This window comes from Gekko japonicus, unplaced genomic scaffold (assembly GCF_001447785.1).
Source record: "Gekko japonicus isolate JY-2015 unplaced genomic scaffold, Gekko_japonicus_V1.1 scaffold1, whole genome shotgun sequence".
Lineage (NCBI taxonomy): Eukaryota > Metazoa > Chordata > Lepidosauria > Squamata > Gekkonidae > Gekko > Gekko japonicus.
In genome coordinates, this window is record NW_015164181.1 from 1,448,654 (window position 1) to 1,467,286 (window position 18,633).

Here is an 18,633-nt window from a genome sequence, read left to right on the forward strand (position 1 = left end):
TGGCTTAGTTTCTGATCCCTTTCCTCATCCATGTTCTGTTTCTAGGACAGAAGAAAGCCTGGTAGTATGGTGGAGGGGCGGGGCTTGGGATATCTTTAATCTCTCAGAAGGAGCCTTCATTAAAGGTTGGGGAAACCAGATACACATCACCCAACGTAGGCCTTGGCGTACTGTGTTTTGCATCCAGATCCTCTTGCTTGAAGCTGCCGAGCGTGCCCCGCCTTCCGAGAATGACCTGCCAATGGCGAGGACGACTGCCACGTGGTACGATGAATTGCTGCCTGATGCCATTCCACTCGCTAACCCAGGGACCGCCCTCAGGAAGCCGATGGGAGCTGTAGGTGAGCACTGTTGCGAGGGGATTGGCTCCTGGTTGTCACGATGACCAGAACCACTGATGTAGCCTAGAACTGTTGGCGTTTACGCGGAGGTCCACTCTTTCTCCGAGAGTTCAGGAGAGTGTAGCACAGGAGATATCGCCCTGTATCTGACAAGGAAGACATGACATCAAAATGGGGATTTGGGGGGAGAGTCAAACAGAATGGATGATACATTCAGAACCATCCCTTGATCAGTTGACCATCAATGGCATCAGAGGTGGCCCAGCTGTTTTTCATGTTGACAGCCCTACCAAACAGGAGGTTTTCTGCAAACTGTTTTGCTTATCTCAGAAAACATCAATACCAAATCAACAGTGATGTGGTCTGAAGGGTATCCCCTCAGCTCAGGAAAATTTTGCAGCTTGTAGCTTAAGCCTATGGTTGATGTTTAGGAAAACCATTTTCTTACCCCCAAAAGCGACTGCTGCTTGTTGATACAGCTGCGTCCTTATTGTTCCAATCGAGCTTGATGGTCAAGAAGGACGTGTTCTCTGAGAAATATTCCAGCCAGTTGGCAAGATGACGTGTGATTCTTCATGCATTTTTGTCCTCTGAGCGATTCAGACCAAGCCAGAATGGGACTTTGCTCGAGCCAGGGGCTAATTGGAGCCGAATGCTGGGTTTGGTTTTCAACTCCCGCGCTCAGACCTAGAATGTGGAAAGCAATCGTAAACAAAAGAAAGTCTCTGAGCATGTGCAGAATGCCATCCTCTCATTGCTTCTAAGTAACAACAAGCAATCCCATCCCCACGTATTTATTTGACTTATTTTATTCAAGAATTTATACCCCGCCTTTCTTTTGTGGCTCAAGGTGGTTTACAAGTAGAAAAGCAAAACATACAAACTATAATAAGATCTCTGATATTTTGAAGAGGAAATCCTGGAGTGCATGGAGCCATTTCCTTAGTGGTGGGCTCCATTACCTGCTCCCTCTAAGCTGTGGAGTCTTGTGAGCAAAAATTCTACTTTGTTTTTGTTTTTTTGTTTTTCCCCCCTGAAAACAGGGTAGCTTTATTTATTTTTGTTACACCTACACAACTACAGAAAATAGAAAAGGGGAGGGGAAAAAAAATAAAAAACCCCAGGGTACAAGACAGCAAATAAAGCAACCCATACTATAACTAAAAGCCCAAGAAAGGAAGGTCTTTAACAGTTAGTGTCCAGTTAGTCATAAAAATAATAACTTTTTGTTTAAGTCAATGAATTCAAGAGTTAGTGAGTCCGTGTTAGTAATTATCTATCTTCTTCTTCTTCTTTTTTTAGTGAGCACAAAGTCTCTTTCATCTTCTTCTTCAGTTGCGGGTCTTTAACTTCTAAAGAGTTACTAAGGTCCCCTTAGCCGCAAATCATATGCATCTCTGGCCGTGCCACCTTCTGCTCCTCCTGGGTCCCCGTCCATCTCTTCCAGAGTGTCTGCTTGGCCCCCTCCATCTGGCTGTTCTTCCCTTTTCGATCCGTGAAACTGCTTCAACCATTCTTCCGCTTTAAAAACCAAGTCAATTTTCTCCCTTTTGTCTTTATATTTAAACACCACACCCTCGGGGAAATTCCAGGAATACGAAATCTGGTTGATCTGGAGGGTTGAAACAAGTTCCTTGTAGGCTTTTCTTTTCTGTCGAATCTCAAATGGGGTGTCCTTTAGGACCCTGATAGTTGTTGCTCCCAGCTGCAGGGGGTTGACTGCTGTCGCTCTGAGAATATCATCTCTCACCTGCCTTCGGAGAAACTTGACAACAATCTCGCCCAGTAGATTATTTTGCTTAATATACTTAGAGTAGGATTGATAAACCACCTCGATCTCTGCTTCTGCTTCTACCGATGAACTGCCGAGCGCCGAAGCGATTAGCTCTGCTATCACTTTCTTCAAGTTTTCTCCTGCCGTTTCAGCAACCCCCTGAAATCTGACAACCTTGTTAGCTTTTTCCATTTGTAGATTTAACAATCTCCTTTCTTGAAGATCTTGTCTTTGTTCCAACAGGCCAACCTTCTTTTTCACCTTTTTGGTATCGTGCATTGTCTCTTTAAGTTTTTCATCTGTTTGGATCGACTTTTTCACCAGCTCGGCAATTTGCTGTTGTTGCTTTGCCAAACTCTGGTTGGATGCAGTCATTTGTTGGTTAATACCATCGAGTCTTTCGTTAATGGGCCGGAGCAGCTCTGATAACATGAAGAACACGTCTCCTTCCTCAATCCTCGGACTTTGACCGCCCCGCCCAACTTGTCTCGCTGCTTTTCCTCTCGTGCCGGCCATTTTCAACTTTGTTTACACTAAGGAACGCCTTTTCGCCCTTTTTCAAACAGCGCAAATTTATCCGCAAAACAGCTAAGTCTTTGGCACACTTTAGCGCTCTTCTTTTCTCCTCCCCCCTCTTTCTCTGTGTCTCAGTTCAGTTTGTTTACGTCTGGGATTGTCTCCCGACGCCGCCTCTGCTGGTGGTGGGGGAGCTAACTTTTAGAACTTTTTTGCTCGGTTTTTTCTCCGATTCATTGACGGTCTACTCACAGATCCCTTGTAGTTACGCTCATTCACTGACCTTCTTGCTTGTCCCGGCTGGCATCAGCTATGCTCGGTAAAAACCGAGCCTCACAGGGGGTGGACCGGTTGGGGCAAAAAGGAGCACCTCAATTCTCCGGCTTCTGCCATCGAAGAGGTCGCCCCCCCAGCGCCCCCGGCTCGGAGCCTTTAACTAAGGCTCACCTGGGGGTGCCACATGAGGTGGCACTCCTCCAACACCCCTGGAGCGCGGATTGCCTCCCCAGCTTCAGGGGAGAGCATCCGCCATTGCTGAGCCGCAGACCGGAAGTCAGCAAAAATTCTACTTTGTGAGCTACTGGCCTTAAAGTTGTGAGCGAGCTATTTGGCTCCTGCATAAATTAGTTTGCTCTGGAGCCATCCTTCCTAAGCGAAGACAAAATAGTTTGAGCTGGAGGCTAAAAAACAGTGAGCTAACTCCCACTAACTCAGCTTAGAGGGAACACCCGTGCCATCTGAAGATGTTCCTCATTTGACTTTCATCCCACATGATGGAGTTCCAGATCACTCAGTCCCATTTCTGGAGCACAGCTGGTGCCTGAGGAATCCTCCAGGGTTCTTTTCCTGGTTCTGAATTTTGTATACACTGGAAATGCATGGTTGGCTTCTGCTTTTAATTCCTTCACATGCTGAGGCCCCTCCCTTCCCCAAACCCCACCCTCTCTTCCAGGCTCCACCCCCCCAAGTCTTCAGGTGTTTCCCAACCCTGAGCTGGAAACCCGATGTATTGGTCTGCAGTAAAACGGTCAGGCCCGAGTCCAGTGGCACCTTAGAGATCAATTAAGGGTTTCAGGGTATGATCTTTCGAAATTCAAGTCTCCCTTCATTAGACAGGAGTAGGAATGGATATCTCAGAGTCCTACACCATGTGGTGTAATGGGTGTTGTAAAGGATGCAGGGGTACCATGTATATTGTAATCAGTTTGATTAGAGTAGAGGGGGAAAGCTGGCTGGCAGAAGATGAGCATTGATAGTGAGATAAGAATCCTGTGTCCTTATTCAGTGTGTGTGTGTGTGGGGTGTCTATTATTCAAGGTTAATTAATTAATTATTGTATGGCAGTGCGTGTAGTATAGCCAGGAGATCCTAAGATTGTCTGGCAGCCAGAAGTTCTAGCTCTTTTAGCATTATGCACCACTTGGTGGTGAGCTAGACTCTTTTTTTTTAAGGCAAGAGACATTTCAGAGGTGGGTTGCCATTGCCTGCCTCTGTGTCACACCACTGGTATTCCTTGGAGGTCACCCTTTGTGCTGCTTAGCTGGAAACGCAATCCGGAATCAGGTTGAACAACAAAGCCAAGGGTCGAATAGCCGGGAAATCAGTTCAAAGTTGCTGGGATCGGGAACAAGGAGCGGTTGCTACACACCAGGGCAGACTTGAGTATGCAGAGTTGCTGCTGCACTGAGGCAGGTGAATGGAGTGTTTATGAGCAGGTTCTCCCATCCTGAGAGTCAAGTCTGCCAAGACTTATTCCTCCCGTTGCCTTTGCAGGAGCTGCGGTCTGGCACTCCTCCTTCGCTCCTGCATAGTCAGGCTCTGGCGTGCCCTACATCTGGGGCACTCAGGAGAACTAGGCGGGGAGTCTGGCCTCGGGGTGTCTGCAACTGGGGGTGCTGGGCCAGGCTCAGGATCGGCCTCTCCTTCTGGCTGCACCTCCTGTGCAGCTGCTGGGGACTCTTCCTCCTCAGGTACTGTTGAGGGTTCTTCTTCTGGGCTGACTCCAGAGGAGGCTGGATTGCTCCCTGCCTCTTCCTCATCTGAGGAGTAGTCAGCCTCAGCAGGCCTAGTACCCACGACACCCTTCCAAACACTAGCCAGGGCCGACCCTGCTTAGCTTCCGAGATCTGACGGGATCAGTCTAGCCTGAGCTATCCAGGTCAGGGTAGTGTGTTCTCTGCAAAAAAAAAGAAAAAAAAAAAGGGAATATCGTATAGATGGCTATTTCCGGAAGGGTTGAGTTTTAATTACCAGGATAAAAAAATATAAAATTCACTCTGTTCCAAAAGCGGATTTATGGATCAAATGTTTAATGTAAAAAAGAAGCAGAAGGAAAAGAATTTAAAAAACGGATGTGGAGGAAGAAGAAGAAGAGGAGTCCTACTCACAGGACTCAACAAGCCAAATCTCCTCGTCATCAGAATAATCTGAATCGGAGAAAGGAGCAGCCGTTCCCAAACTGCAGAAAACGAAGAAATCTAAGAAGAAAATACTCTAAAACTAAAGCATGAGTGCTAAGGGGAGTAATTGTGCTAAGTTAATTTTATAGACTGGGGATACGGGGGGGGGGGCTCTGCAAGTTACCAGGCTGCTTCTTGCTCTGACTGAGAGCTGCTGGGAGCAGGGGGTGGGGCTTGCTGCATGTGCCCGCCCCCCTGGGCTCTTTACTGCCGGAGCTCCGCTCCTGTGCGCTCCTGCAGGAAATGACCCCTGGACTCTTTATCCCTTCCCCACATCCAGTAGGAGATTTAGAACAGAATCGTAGTTTTTCCTCCCCCTATCCAGTAGATTATATTTATCTAGAATTCCCTGACCTCATTTCCCATAGTAATAGTGATAGGGCATTAGTATTCATTTCCCTATTCCATATATGTAGTGTGTAGAAAATGCAAAAATAAAAAAATTCCCCTTTGGGCGCCCCCCCCCCAAAAAAAAAGAGAGAGAGAAAGCAGAGACAAGAACAGAGTGTCCTCCTTGTTCAGCATCCTAGGGGTTCTGACAGGGAAGTGGCGGTGGAGGGCATGGAAGTGAGCAGAGTTAACCCCCTCCTCCCCCCAGCCCCCCCATCTGTGATTAGGCCATGCACAGGTGCTGCCTGCAGCAGAAGAAAAAGAGTTGGCTTTCATACTCAGCTTTTCTCTACCCTAATTCCTTCACGTCCTTCTCTCCCCTCCTACATTACACATGGCTTAAACATTACCCCAAAAAGCCCGATCATGATTAATTGTCCTATTTCATCAAGTACACCTGCATACATTAATAAAACACTGTTCAAAAAAGCAATTTTAGTGAGATTGTATCTTTGGTTGGGTTGAGATTCTTTTTTTTTTTTCTTTTTTGGCCAGTGTGTAGGAATACAAGGGCACACCGGCAGAACACTGCGCAAAAGGATTTTTGATGAAAATTATTATATTGAGAGTGCTTTTTTGCAGTGTTTTAGCAACGTTCATGTGTGCATCAGTAGCAAAGAGGAGAAATGACGTGCAAATGAACTATGGGGAGCTGTGTGTGCCCCAGTTTTGAAAAAAGTGTTAGGAATTCTGCCAGTTAAACTTGTATTTAGGAGGAATGAAACACAAGGCAGGGTGAACACAGAGAACAATAATGAAACAGAAAAAAACCCATTTGTCCTTACTCTGTTACATTAAGAGCTAAGACCTTAGCATAAAGGACAGCTTCTAAAACTGCATCAGGATAGTTTCAGAGGATAACCATATTGGTCTGCGACAGAAGAGTTAGGCTTGAATGACACACACAAAATAATCCACTTTCAATCCACTTTCAATGTACTTTCCAACTGGATTTTACTGTGTGAACTGGCAAAATTCAGTTGGGAAGTGCATGGAAAGTGCATTGGGAGTGGATTATTTTGTGTGTGTGATCACAGCCTTGGATTTGAATCCAGTAGCAGCTGCAATGGCTCAAGTGGTTAAGACGCTGGACTGCAAACCAGAAGGTCGGTAGTTCATCAGTTCGAGACCTGAGTGCTGCATGACAGAGTGAGCTCCCGTCTCTGGTCCCAGCTCCTGCCAACCTAGCAGTTCAAAAGCAAGAAATTGCAAGTAGATAAATAGGTACTGCATCAGTGGGAAGGTAACAGTGTTCCGTGCGCCTCGGTGTCTAATCATGCCGGCCACATGACAACGGACAGCGCTGGCTCTTCGGCTTGGAAACGGAGATGAGCACCGCATCCCTAGAGTCGGATTCGACTGGCTTTCGAGCAAGGGAAACCTTTACCTTAACCTAGCAGTTTAGAGACCAACAAGCTTTCAAGAGTCAAAGCTCCCTTCGTGAAGCTCTTGTTTGTCTTTAAGGTGCTACTGGACTCAAACTGAACAGTAAAACAACATCATTTCTTAACTGCATCATTTGTTTCCGCTTCCAACATAATAGGTGCCAGGACAGAAGACGCATGAGATTGCTTGCTCTGTTGGGGAACCTCTAGAACCCCGTGCCTAAAAATTTGCTTTGGGAACTGTAGAATCCATAATCCCAACTATCTGGAGGCTGGTTGTAATTTCTTGATGGGAAGAGAACGGCACTCTGCACCTGCATGAGTTGTTGTTGTTGTTTTTTGTTGTTGTTTTTTAAGACTAAGGAGAAAGGAAAGTAACCCACACTAAACTAAAAACCCAAGAGTAGGAGATCATTACCCTGTTAGACTGCAGTTAGTAATGAAAAAAACCCTGTTAATAAACAATATACTTTGTGAGTCTTTCTAAGCTTATGTGTTAGTTTATTGCTTGTTATGAGAAGATTTCCAGAGCATCTCCTCCAGCTCTCTTCGCAAGGGCAATTTTCAGAGTCCTTCCGCCTTTACATCTATGCTAATTCTCTCTAAAGTCTTGATGGCTTCTTAGACGTTCACTCGAAATTCTGCAACCCTCCTCCGTCTCCAAAGGGATAACACCGCCAAGGGATAACACGGCCTATATACCTTCCCTTCTATCATAGGTAAGATTGTTCATACTTGGTGGCCCAACATCTCTGTTTGAACATTTGCAGGGTTACCAGGATCCACTGGGAAACCGGGAGTCCAAGGCCCGAAAGGTGAAAAGGGAGAAATTGGTGACAGAGGGCCAGCTGGACCACCTGGTGAGTCTCAAGAGGACATCCCCAAATGATGAGGGCAAGAAATTTAAGGGGTAGTTGATGTACTATGTTGATCTTAGGGTTGACAGCTCTGGGTGGAGAAATACCTGGAGATTTTGGGGGTGGAGCCTGGGGAGGGTGGGGTTTGGGGAGGGGAGGGACCTCAGCAGAGTACGATATCATCGCGTCCCCCCTCCCAAGCAGCCATTGTCTTCAGGGGAACTGATTCTCTGTTGTCCGGAGAGCAAATGTGACAGTGGGAGATTTCTGGGTCCCACCTGGAGGTTGCCAACTCCAGTGGCTCTGCTTAAGCGCTTGTTTCCAGTGAGACCTGCCGCACGAGAACTCTACTTGTTGAAAATTTGGAAGGTTGTCTTGTGGTAGGTAGAGAAGACAGGGAAGTGTGGGTATACGGATGAGCGGATCTCCCCCACAGCATTCTTTTATCATCCCACAATGTCTCCGGGTTAGGTGTTCCACCTCTCTCAATTCCCGTTTCATTTGGGGAATTTCTAATATTGTTTCCAGAACTGGAGCATGCGCAGTTGCTGCAGCTTTCGGTTCATTTATATACCTTTTCTCGTGACTAATGATCTCGCCAGATCCTGGAAGCTGAGCACTGTCAGTGCTTGGATGATGAGGCTCAGTGGTCACCTGACAGCCATGCTGATTCTGTGAACTTGGGCAGATCACGAGAGGGAGGGCAGGGAGAGTTGCATCAGCGCTTAGTTCTCGTGGCCCTTTCTTACACGCCCAGGGAAATGCTGGGGTCAGGCAGCAATTTTTCTCCAGGCCGGTTTGGCCGGGGATCCTGGAGGTTCTTTGCCATCTTCTGGGCATGGAACTGGGGTCACTGGGTGTGTGTGTTGGGGGGGGGTTTGTGAATTTCCTGCATTGTGCAGGGGGTTGGACTAGATGACCCTGGAGGTCCCTTCCAACTCCACGATTCCACCCAGGAAGTCCCAGGCTGCTGTGCACCTCAGCTCATCTCTTGCCTTGAAAACCCCATGAGGTGGAACTTTATGGTGTAGCTGTGAGTTGGTTGTGACTCAACAGCACACTTTACCTTTATCTGATGTACCTGTGCAGACTGGCAAAACATTGTCAGTGATGCTCCACAATGACCTTGGCATTACTGAGTTTACATACAGTGGCTTATCCTGGTATGAGGGAGGTTTGTAAACAGGGGAAACTGGCCCTTTAACTTGCCAGGAAAGTTCCCCAGAGGAGGACTACTGAGCTGAGTCCCATTGGTGCTGGCCAAATCAGCTTGTTCCTGGGCTCTTTAATGCCCCGGCTCATTCCAGTGTTATAAAATTAAGCATGGAGTGAAGAAAGCAGATAGAACTGTTTATACCTCTCCCCCAACACTCAAACTCAGGGGACACTGGATATGGAGGGGGGGAGGGTTGTATTTGTGTGTGTGCGCACGCACACACCTGGAAGTCATGTTGACGTCTGGTGACTGACCCCTCCTGGGGACCTGGAGGATATTCAGAGAGGCGGCTGAATAAAGCCTGCCCCCACCTCCCGACTGCTGGTATTTCGAGGAGGTCTCCCATCCAAGTACTTGCCAGAGTCGACCCTGCTTAGCTTCTGAGATCTGACGAGGTTGGGCTTGCCTGGGCTATCCAAGTCAGGCTGGCATCTGATATAGCTGATGCACAGTAGATTCAAGGTGGACAAAGGCGCTTAGGGCTCTTTAGCTTGGAGAAACGACGGCTGAGGGGTGACATGATTGAGGTTTATAAGATGATGCATGGGAAAGAGCAGGTAGAGAAAGAGGTACTTTTCTCCCTTTCTCACAATACAAGAACTCGTGGGCACTCCATGAAATTGCTGAGCGGTCGGGTTAGAACGGATAAGAGGAAGTACTTCTTCACCCAAAGAGTGATTAACACTTGGAATTCACTGCCACAGGAAGTGGTGGCGGCTACAAGCATGGACGGCTTCAAAAGGGAATTAGATAAGCATATGGAGCAGAGGTCCATCAGTGGCTATTAGCCACAAGGTATAGATAGGGACTCTGGGGCAAGTGATGCTCTGTCATCTTGGTGCTTGGGGGGGGGGTCAACAGGGGGAGGGCTTCTAATGTCCTGGCCCCACTGGTGGACCTCCTGATGGCACTGGTATTTCTGGCCACTGTGTGATACAGAGTGTTGGGCTGGATGGGCCTTTGGCCTGATCCAACATTGGCATCTCTTATGTTCTTATGTTCTTAAACATGAAGCACTTCTTCATACAGATTTTGTCTGAATTTCAGGGCTTCTTGGACCTCCAGGACCCAGGGGCTATCCAGGTGAGAGTGGAATCCCAGGTCCACCTGGACCTCCCGGACCCCCAGCATCGCCAAGCCTCCCCTTACCATTTCAGCAAGGGGTTCTGTACTCGCTCCAGCCCACAGCTGAAAAAGAAAGTACGTCATCTTCGTTTTGAACTAATCTCTTAGGCCTGTTCACGTGCTGACCGATGTGTGTCCATCAGCTCTGTCTGAGCCATGGAAGAGTTTTTAGGGGATGAACCATCTGTTTTCAACTGATTGAAGCTCCGGCAGCTTTAAAAGGGATCTGGCAAATTCAGGGAAGAGGGAGGCCTGTCAATGGTGGCGATGGTAAAATGGAGCCTCCAGTTTCAGAGGCAGAATACCTCTAAACACTGCTGGGGGTGTTGAGAGGGAAGGGCTGTTGATTTCATGGTCTCCTTGTGGACTCTCTGGATCCCTCTGTTGGCTACTGTGGGAAACAGGATGCTGTTCTAAGATGGACCCTTCATCCGATCAAGCAAGGCTCCTCTTGTGTTCTGATAGTTAGGACTGTTTTGAGTTAGGACTCCATGTTTGGAGGCAGTGTACCTCTGAATACCAGTTGCTAGGGTTACAACAGGGATGACACTTTTGTTGCTATGACCTGCTGGAGGACCTTCCAGGTGCATTTATTTAGCCACTACGGAAAACAGGATGATGAGGAAGAAGAGAGATTGGATTTATACCCCACCCTTCACTACCTGAAGGAGTCTCAGAGGGGCTTACAATCTCCTTTCCCTTCCCTTCCTACAACAGACACCCTGTGAGGTAGGTAGGCTGAGAGAGCTCTTTCGAGAACTACTCTTGAGAGAACAGCTCTGAAACAACTTGTAAGTGACCCGAGGTCACACCAGCAGCTGCATATGGAGGAGTGGGGAATCAAACCCGGTTCTCCCAGATTAGAGTCCACACTCCTAACCACTACACCAAACTGGATGCCACTGGATGGACTAGATGGCCCTGACACTCCATATGTCCGTGGATTCCTTCTGCCTCCACGTCTTTCCAATTTAACATGGAACATTTCACAACCTCATTCTTTGCTTATTAAAATATTTATACTCTGCCTTTCCCACCATTGAACAGCGGCTCAAGCTCTCTGCTCATTGAGAGTCTGTTTTATTTCCCATCCAGGATACCAATGCACTCAAGCTCTTGTTGATGCTTCAGGGTGCCCAAATGCATTTTTGCTGATGCACGAGCACAAGGCCAAGAAAGAACGCTACAGGCATCGGTAACCTGGAGGGGAATGAAAGGAGATGCAAATGAACACAGGGAGGCTACCAAAAAAAAAATGTGCACGTGGAGCAGCCCATGTGAGGACCAGAAGTGTTTTTTAACCATGGAGGAAGAGCCAAAGTTGCCTCTGCAAAGGAGCCTGAGTAATTTACTATACTGAGTTACACCCTTCTAAGTCCACTAAAGTCAATGCACTTAGAAAGGTGTGACTCGGCTTAGGATGGTGCAGCTAAAATCCTAAAACTGGTGGTGGTGGGGATTTCAGATGGGGACAGTTTCACTTGCCTCCTTGACTTTATCATGCATTGAATCCCCCCCCCTCCCCGCCACAGTAAAAAGTCTGGTCCATCCATCAGCTCCACCTCTGTCCTCTGCATGCCAGTCACTGAAGCGCAGCCATACCAATGGGAACATTAGGAAGGGGAACAGAGCTCTTTTGAATTAATCATCTCCAGCTCCCCAGCACTGCTTCCTCTTCCCTCGCCAGGCATGTGTGTCTGCGTGGGAGAAAGGTCTGGATGCATTTTTAATCGGCCAAAGATCTCAACAGCCTCTCTGTACGCTAAATTATTTATATTGTGGTGAATGAGTTACAGCCCAATACATAGATTTTTCTGGGCAACATGAAGAGGGCAATGACAGCCCTCTTCTATTACAAACAATGGATTTAGTTTTTTTGCATGTATCCAGTTTGTTCATTTTGGCTTCTTGGGGCATGCTTGTTTGCTGGCTGCTTTAATACTTAGCAAAATGCCATCATTGTACTGGTTGGAGGAGAAAGTGTGCAAGGGGGCAGGCTGCCACCCTGCCCAACTTGCCACAGGTCAAGACATTGCAAAAGTATCTACATGAAGGAATCCTCAAAAACTGGCTCCAGTCTATAATACAGCAACTCGATTACTAACTGGGACGTGCTAAATGGATTATACCATCTCAGGACAGGCAAGACGTTCTGCATCGCCCAATGCAAGAAATATCTTATGGAACTCACTTCTGTGAGATGCAGTGAGGTCTGTTAACTCAGATGGCATTAAAATGGAATCAGATCTATGCAGGGAAGGTAGATCGATCAACCACAGGTGGGAGCTATTGCTGTCACGCTCACCCTGTGCATTTCCAGGAAGCATCATTGTGGCCACTGTTGGAGATAGGATGCTAGATTACAGGAAGTGGTGGCGGCTACAAGCAGGGCCAGCTCGCTCACTAGGCAAACTAGGCACTCGCCTAGAGCGCGCCGGCCCTTAGGGGCGCCAAACTGGCACACACACACCCCGTCCTGGTTCAGCTGCAAACACTACTGAGTTTTAAACATGTTATGATCTTTCTGATGATATAAACACCAATTCCACCAAAGAACTTAGCCCTCTGGGCACAGAAGGGTCACTCAGCTGAATCAAAGAAGAACCTAAGTAGGGGGGCTATTACATAAGGACACTCAAAATGCAACTGGCTTATGGCAACCCCAGCAAGGAACTGTCAAGGCAACTGAGAAGCAGAGGTTGTCTGCGACTGCAAGTGCCTTTCTTTGCAGAGTCTTCCTTGGTGGAAGCCAGATGTGCAAAGCAGGCAAAGTTACAAAAGCAAAATTGAGTGTTAAGAGTATGGGTGCCAGGGGAACGGGAGGTCCGGGGTACACATCCAATTAATGGGTCCAAGCCATGGTGGGTGCACGGAGGGGCGGGCGCCAGAAGGGATCCTTGCCTAGGGTGCAAAATAAGCTGGGGCCGGCCCTGGCTACAAGCATGGACGGCTTCAAAAGGGAATTAGATAAGCATATGGAGCAAAGGTCCATCAGTGGCTGTGAGCCACAAGGTATAGATAGGGGCTCTGGGGCAAGTGATGCTCTGTCTTCTTGGTGCTTGGGGGGGGGGGTCAACAGTGGGAGGGCTTCTAACGTCCTGGCCCCACTGCTGGACCTCCTGATGGCCCCTGGCATTTTTGGCCACTGTGTGACAGAGTGTTGGACTGGATGGGCCTTTGGCCTGATCCAACATTGGCGTCTCTTATGTTCTTATTAGGTAGATTTTTAGTTTAATCCGGCAAGATTTTCTCTTATGTTAGCGGTCTTAAATTGTAACACCAGATCGTGGCAACGTTGTGTATCGTCTTTTATGCTTAGCTCATCTAGCTGGACATACGTGGGAGAAGCAGGTTCTCTGGTGGCCAATAAAAGCCGGCTTTTTCCAGGTTGCTCTTTTTTAAACCGTGCAGATCTGAAAACCATCAGCATGAAATTCTAAGCTATGGACAGCAGAGGGTGGCAAATTCCAGTTAATGGGACTTCATTGGCTGCCTGCAATTACCACTGGTATAACATTGACCTCCCCCCCCCACACACACTTCTGCCTGGTTGTAGCTGACCCCAGCATCCTTCTGCGGCAGCCTTTGCTCACAGCAGGCAGATTAAAAAGCTTTTTGCACTTAAGTCAGAAGCAACTGGACAGCATTTAATTCATACACATGATAGGAAACTCTGCCCGTGGGCTCAAGCTGTTTTGTTGGTGCTTCGTTTGCTCCACCCCACCCCCCCAAGGGATGCTGACTTCCAGGTGGTGGCTGGAGATCTCCCGCTATTACAACTGATCTCCAGGCAATAGGGATCAGTTCACCTGGAGAAAATGGCCGCCTTGGAAGGTGGACTCTATGGCAGAATCCCTGGCTGAGGCCCCTCCCCTCCCCAAACCCTGCCCTCCCAAGACTCCGCCCCCAAATCTCCAGTTGTTTCCCAACCCAGAGCTGGCAACCCTTTCCATCCCTCTCTGTTGTTATTGGTCCCTGTCCTTTGGGAGGCCTGTGTAAAGTTCCAGTTTGGTGTAGTGGTTAAGTGCCAGTTTGGTGTAGTGGTTAAGTGTGTGGACTCTAATCTGGGAGAACCGGGTTTGATTCCCCACTCCTCCACTTGCACCTGGCTGGATGACCTTGGGCAAGCCATAACTCTGGCACAGCTGTTCTTGAAAAAGAGCAGTTTCTGTCAAGAGTTCTCTCAGCCCCACCTGCCTCACAGGGTGTCTGTTGTGGGGAGGGGAAGGGAAATGAGTTTGTAAGCCGCTCTGAGACACCTTTGGGTAGTGAAGGGCGGGTTATAAATCCAATCTCTTCTTCCTCCTCCTCCTGGCAAGTAACTTCCTCTGTGCAGCAAAGCACTTCTGAATTACACTTAAGAACATAAGAAGAAGAAGAGATTGGATTTATACCCTGCCCTGGAGTCTCAGAGCAGCTTATAAACTCCTTTCCCATCCCCTCCCCGCAACAGACACTCTGTGGGGGAGGCGGGGCTGAGAGAGCTCTGACAGGAACTGCTCTTTTTCAAGAACAGCCGTGCCAGAACTATGGCTTGCCCAAGGTCATCCAGCCAGGTGCAAGTGGAGGAGTGGGGAATCAAACCCGGTTCTCCCAGATTAGATTCTGCGCACTTAACCACTACACCAAACTGGCTCATAAGAACATAAGGGAACATAAGAGAAGCCAATGTTGGATCAGGCCAATGGCCCATCTAGTCCAACACGCTGTCACACAGTGGCCAAAAATACCAAGTGCCATCAGGAGGTCCGGCAGTGGGGCCAGGACACTAGAAGCCCTCCCACTGTTCCCCCCCCTCCCAAGCACCAAGAATACAGAGCATCACTTGCCCCAGCCTGAGAGTTCCTATCTATACCTTGTGGCTCTGATTGGACTTCTGATGGATTTCTGCTCCATATGTTTATCCAATTCCCCTTTGAAGCCATCCATGCTTGCAGCCGCTGCCACCTCCTGTGGCAGTGAATTCTATGTGTTAATCACTTCACGGAGTCTGCTCTGGCCGGTTCTCATACTCCAGCCATCTCTGTTTTCCAGTACATTTTAGGGAGATTCAGGCATCAGAATGTTTGGCGTGAGTTGCTCACTGGCATTGCCACACTTCAACCTTCTCCTTTCCCGAGGTCTCTAAAAATGGAGTCTTAAAGTGCGGAGTTTGTCTCTAAATTGTGTGTAGGCCAATGCATACACACAGACAGGAACTGCTGGGCATCTTTCCCCCCCAAAATATTAACCTTTGAGATGAGATTTGATGAAGATTGCTAAATAAATTAATTGTACCAGATTTACTTCCATGAGCGCTGCTGGGCTGCGTTAAATTACAATTGCCCTTCCTGGTTTATACTCAGCCTCCCCCCAAAACAAAAACATCAAACCCAATCAGCAGTAAGAAATTATTCGCATTAGTGTCATGCCTTGACTGTAGTTGAAGAAACTGAGCAGATTTCACCCCATTCTGTTCGTTTAGGGTTCTGGGATTTCTCTGAGCAGCACTCCTCTGTGATTCAGGTGAGCTAGGAGAAGTCTACAATTACAACACGTACCGTTTGCTGTAGTTTCCGATTCATTCAGGTCTTTCTCCCCTTCATATTAACATCAAACTCGTGTGCACTGATAAATCATAGCAAAAAAAAAAAGGAAGGAAGGAAGGAAGGAAGGAAGGAAGGAAGGAAGGAAGGAAGGAAAAATCCCAGTTGCTTGAAGAGTCTTTTTCTGCAGTGTTTACTAACGTGCACATGCACCCCTGCACAACAGAGAAATCCTACACCGAAAGAACCTTGATGCAACTCTATGCAGAACCAGATCAAAATTGTTCTTTTATAGTGTTTTGGCAATGTGTTTATGCACTTCAGTAGGTGTAGGAATGGGGGAAAGATGAAGGCTGAACAGAAGGAACTGAGAGTTGGGGTCAAACTGAGTGTGCACAGCACCATGTGGAAAATCCAGAAGTTACAGAACAGAACAGAACGACAGAGGATTCCTAATAGGTCAGTTTCACTTTGGAGATAAGACCACATGATTTGGAACTCCATAATCTGGGGAGAAATTCAGTGGCAGAGAACTTTGTAGTGCGGTCCCCACCAGGGACATTGGTAGAATACATGCCAGTTCACAGAATGGAATCCAGTATATTCGAGAAATCCCTGATGATTTTAAAGTAGGTTTTTTTAAAGCATGCTTCTAGCTCTCATAATGCTAAATAAATGGATCACAGGATCATGCAGTTGTAAGCAGCCTTATGGGCCTTCTAGTCTAACGTACTCCTCGATGCTAAAAGATGTTCACGTGTGAAAACAGCTGTCTTCTGGGGGTGGGGAAGAATGGTGGATTGTAAAAGAAATACTGAACTTGCAAAATGGGCATTCCTTCCTGCTCGGGTCTGTCTGAAGAGGTATTTATGGTTGTATTTCTATCCTGCTTTTTTGTTCTCATGCTCACAGTGGCTACCCGTATCGAACAAGATGATTGTGAATTGATCCGCTGACTTCAAGGATCTTTGGTAACATTCTCCTTTTTCTCTCCCATACAGATGGAGAACCTCAGCTAGCATCCACCGTCATTGATACTGTCCTGGCTGGTTTGCCTGGGCCACGGGGCGCTCCAGGACCTATTGGACCCCCAGGTAACAATGAGGCAAAGGAGACATGCAGCTCCCCCTCCATGGCTCTTTGGAGGTTGTGAGTGAGTTACTTCACTTATAGTCTGCTTTTCTCATTGAGTCTCAAGGGGGCTTATTACACAATTAAAGCAACACCAGTAGAATAAAGGTTGAGACTAGTGCAGGGGTAGCCAAACTTGCTTGATGTAAGAGCCACATAGAATAAACGTCAGATGTTTGAGAGCCGCAAGATATGAACAAATGTTTTTATTGGAAAATATGCAAATTTGCTTTTCATTAATATTAAATTGATAACTTTAGATGGGGAGGGAGGGGAGAAAGAGAGCGAAAAAGAAAGGTGGAAAGAAAGTGGAAAGAAAGCAAATAGATGGAGGGGAGGTGGAAAGAAAGCAACTTTAAATGTGTCCTCCATGTCCCCGCCCCCCCGCCCCCATGCCGGCTAGCTTGGCTTGGAGAAGGGATTTAAAGAGACAAATGCCTTCTCCAAGCCGGGGGGGGGTAGCTTTGAGAATGTTCAAGTTGCTTTCTTTCTCTGCACTGGCAGGGGAAGGGAAGACCAATTGGGGAAGTATGCCTCCCCTTTGCTTCCCCAGCCACTGTAGCGGGAGCAGCACAATATGTACGAAAGAGCTGCATGTGGCTCTCGATGGTCTAGTGGCACCTTTAAGACCAACAAAGTTTAATTCTGGGCATAAGCTTTCGTGTGCATGCACACTTTTTCCGATACATGCACACATAAGTTTATACTCAGAATTAAACTTTGTTGGTCTTAAAGGTGCTACTGGATTCAAACTTTAGGCCATTCTGCATTGGCTTTCCCCTCCATTGTTTTACCAAACCCACATTGGAACAGAAATTCCCCTCTGCATTGAACGCCGCTTTCCCTTTCTTTGATCATCGGATTTTATGGTGCCTTCTGCGTAGATTTATGGCCATTCAGGGGTGACTTCTCAATCAGTATGGCATTGCCCTGGGGTATCTGAATGTGCTTTTGAGCTGCACCTTTGGTAAAACGACGGAGGGAAAAGCCAGGGCAGGATCGCCCTTTTGCTCTGTGGCTTCAGAACAATACGGCCACCCACCCGAGAGCAGTAGAACACAAACTAATTGCTGGGCCAGTGCTTGGCGATCTCAGGAGTTTCTGGAAGCAGAGAATGGGAGCAGGAGTAATTATTTATTTATATTTAAATTTATATCCCGCCCTCCCCGCCGTGGCGGACTCAGGGTGACTAACCACATATGTATAAATGTATACATTAAAACTCCAATATATATACTAAAAACAACATTAGATTAAGATTGCAATATAAAACACACTAGAAATAAGGCCCGTTGTGGAAATAAATACAAAGGGAGCTAGAAAGAGGCTCTGGGAGAGTGCTCTGGCTTTGGGCAAACAGTGTCAGTTTGCTGTGGCGACCTCAGCAGGGTATAATGACAGAGTCCACTGTTTTCTCCAGAGGGACTGATCTGTGCTACCTGAAGAGCAGTTGTAATTTTGAGTGATCTCTAGCCCTCACCTGGAGAGTGGCAACAATTGTTACCCAGGCTCCACCCCTCAAATCTTCAGGAATTTCCATACCTAAAGCTGGCAATGCACCAAACAATTCCTAAAGATTTTCCAAAAAACTACTCTGTCGATACATTGTAACACTTTGAATTAGCACCAGAGCTTTAAGTGCTCTCCAGCTGTCACCTGGAGACTGGCAACAGCTTGTTTGGAGGGTGGGGAGTATGGCATTGTATCTGTCTGAGGTCCCCCTCTTCCTCCGCCTCCTCAGACCCCACCCACAGCAGGCTGCATCCCTAAAATATCCTGGAAGTTTCCAACCTGGAGTTGGCAACCCTATGTCCTTTCCAGGCAACCATCAGCCTACCTCTATCTGCCTGTCTGTCTTCAGGTTTACATCCCCCCCCCAGTCTCTGCCTAGGGAAAGGGCAGTCTTTCCCTGCA

The 18,633-nt window shown here is 47.5% G+C and overlaps 1 protein-coding gene across 1 annotated transcript in view; it reads left to right on the forward strand.

The window, feature by feature from the left end:
- Positions 1 to 18,633, forward strand: part of COL26A1 (collagen, type XXVI, alpha 1) — a 222,597-nt gene that overhangs the window by 186,667 nt on the left and 17,297 nt on the right. The window contains exons 5-8 of the mRNA XM_015407977.1: positions 188 to 341; positions 7,636 to 7,725; positions 9,986 to 10,138; positions 16,590 to 16,682. Coding sequence (XP_015263463.1) covers positions 188 to 341; positions 7,636 to 7,725; positions 9,986 to 10,138; positions 16,590 to 16,682 — 490 coding nt within the window. The remainder of the gene's footprint in view (positions 1 to 187; positions 342 to 7,635; positions 7,726 to 9,985; positions 10,139 to 16,589; positions 16,683 to 18,633) is intronic.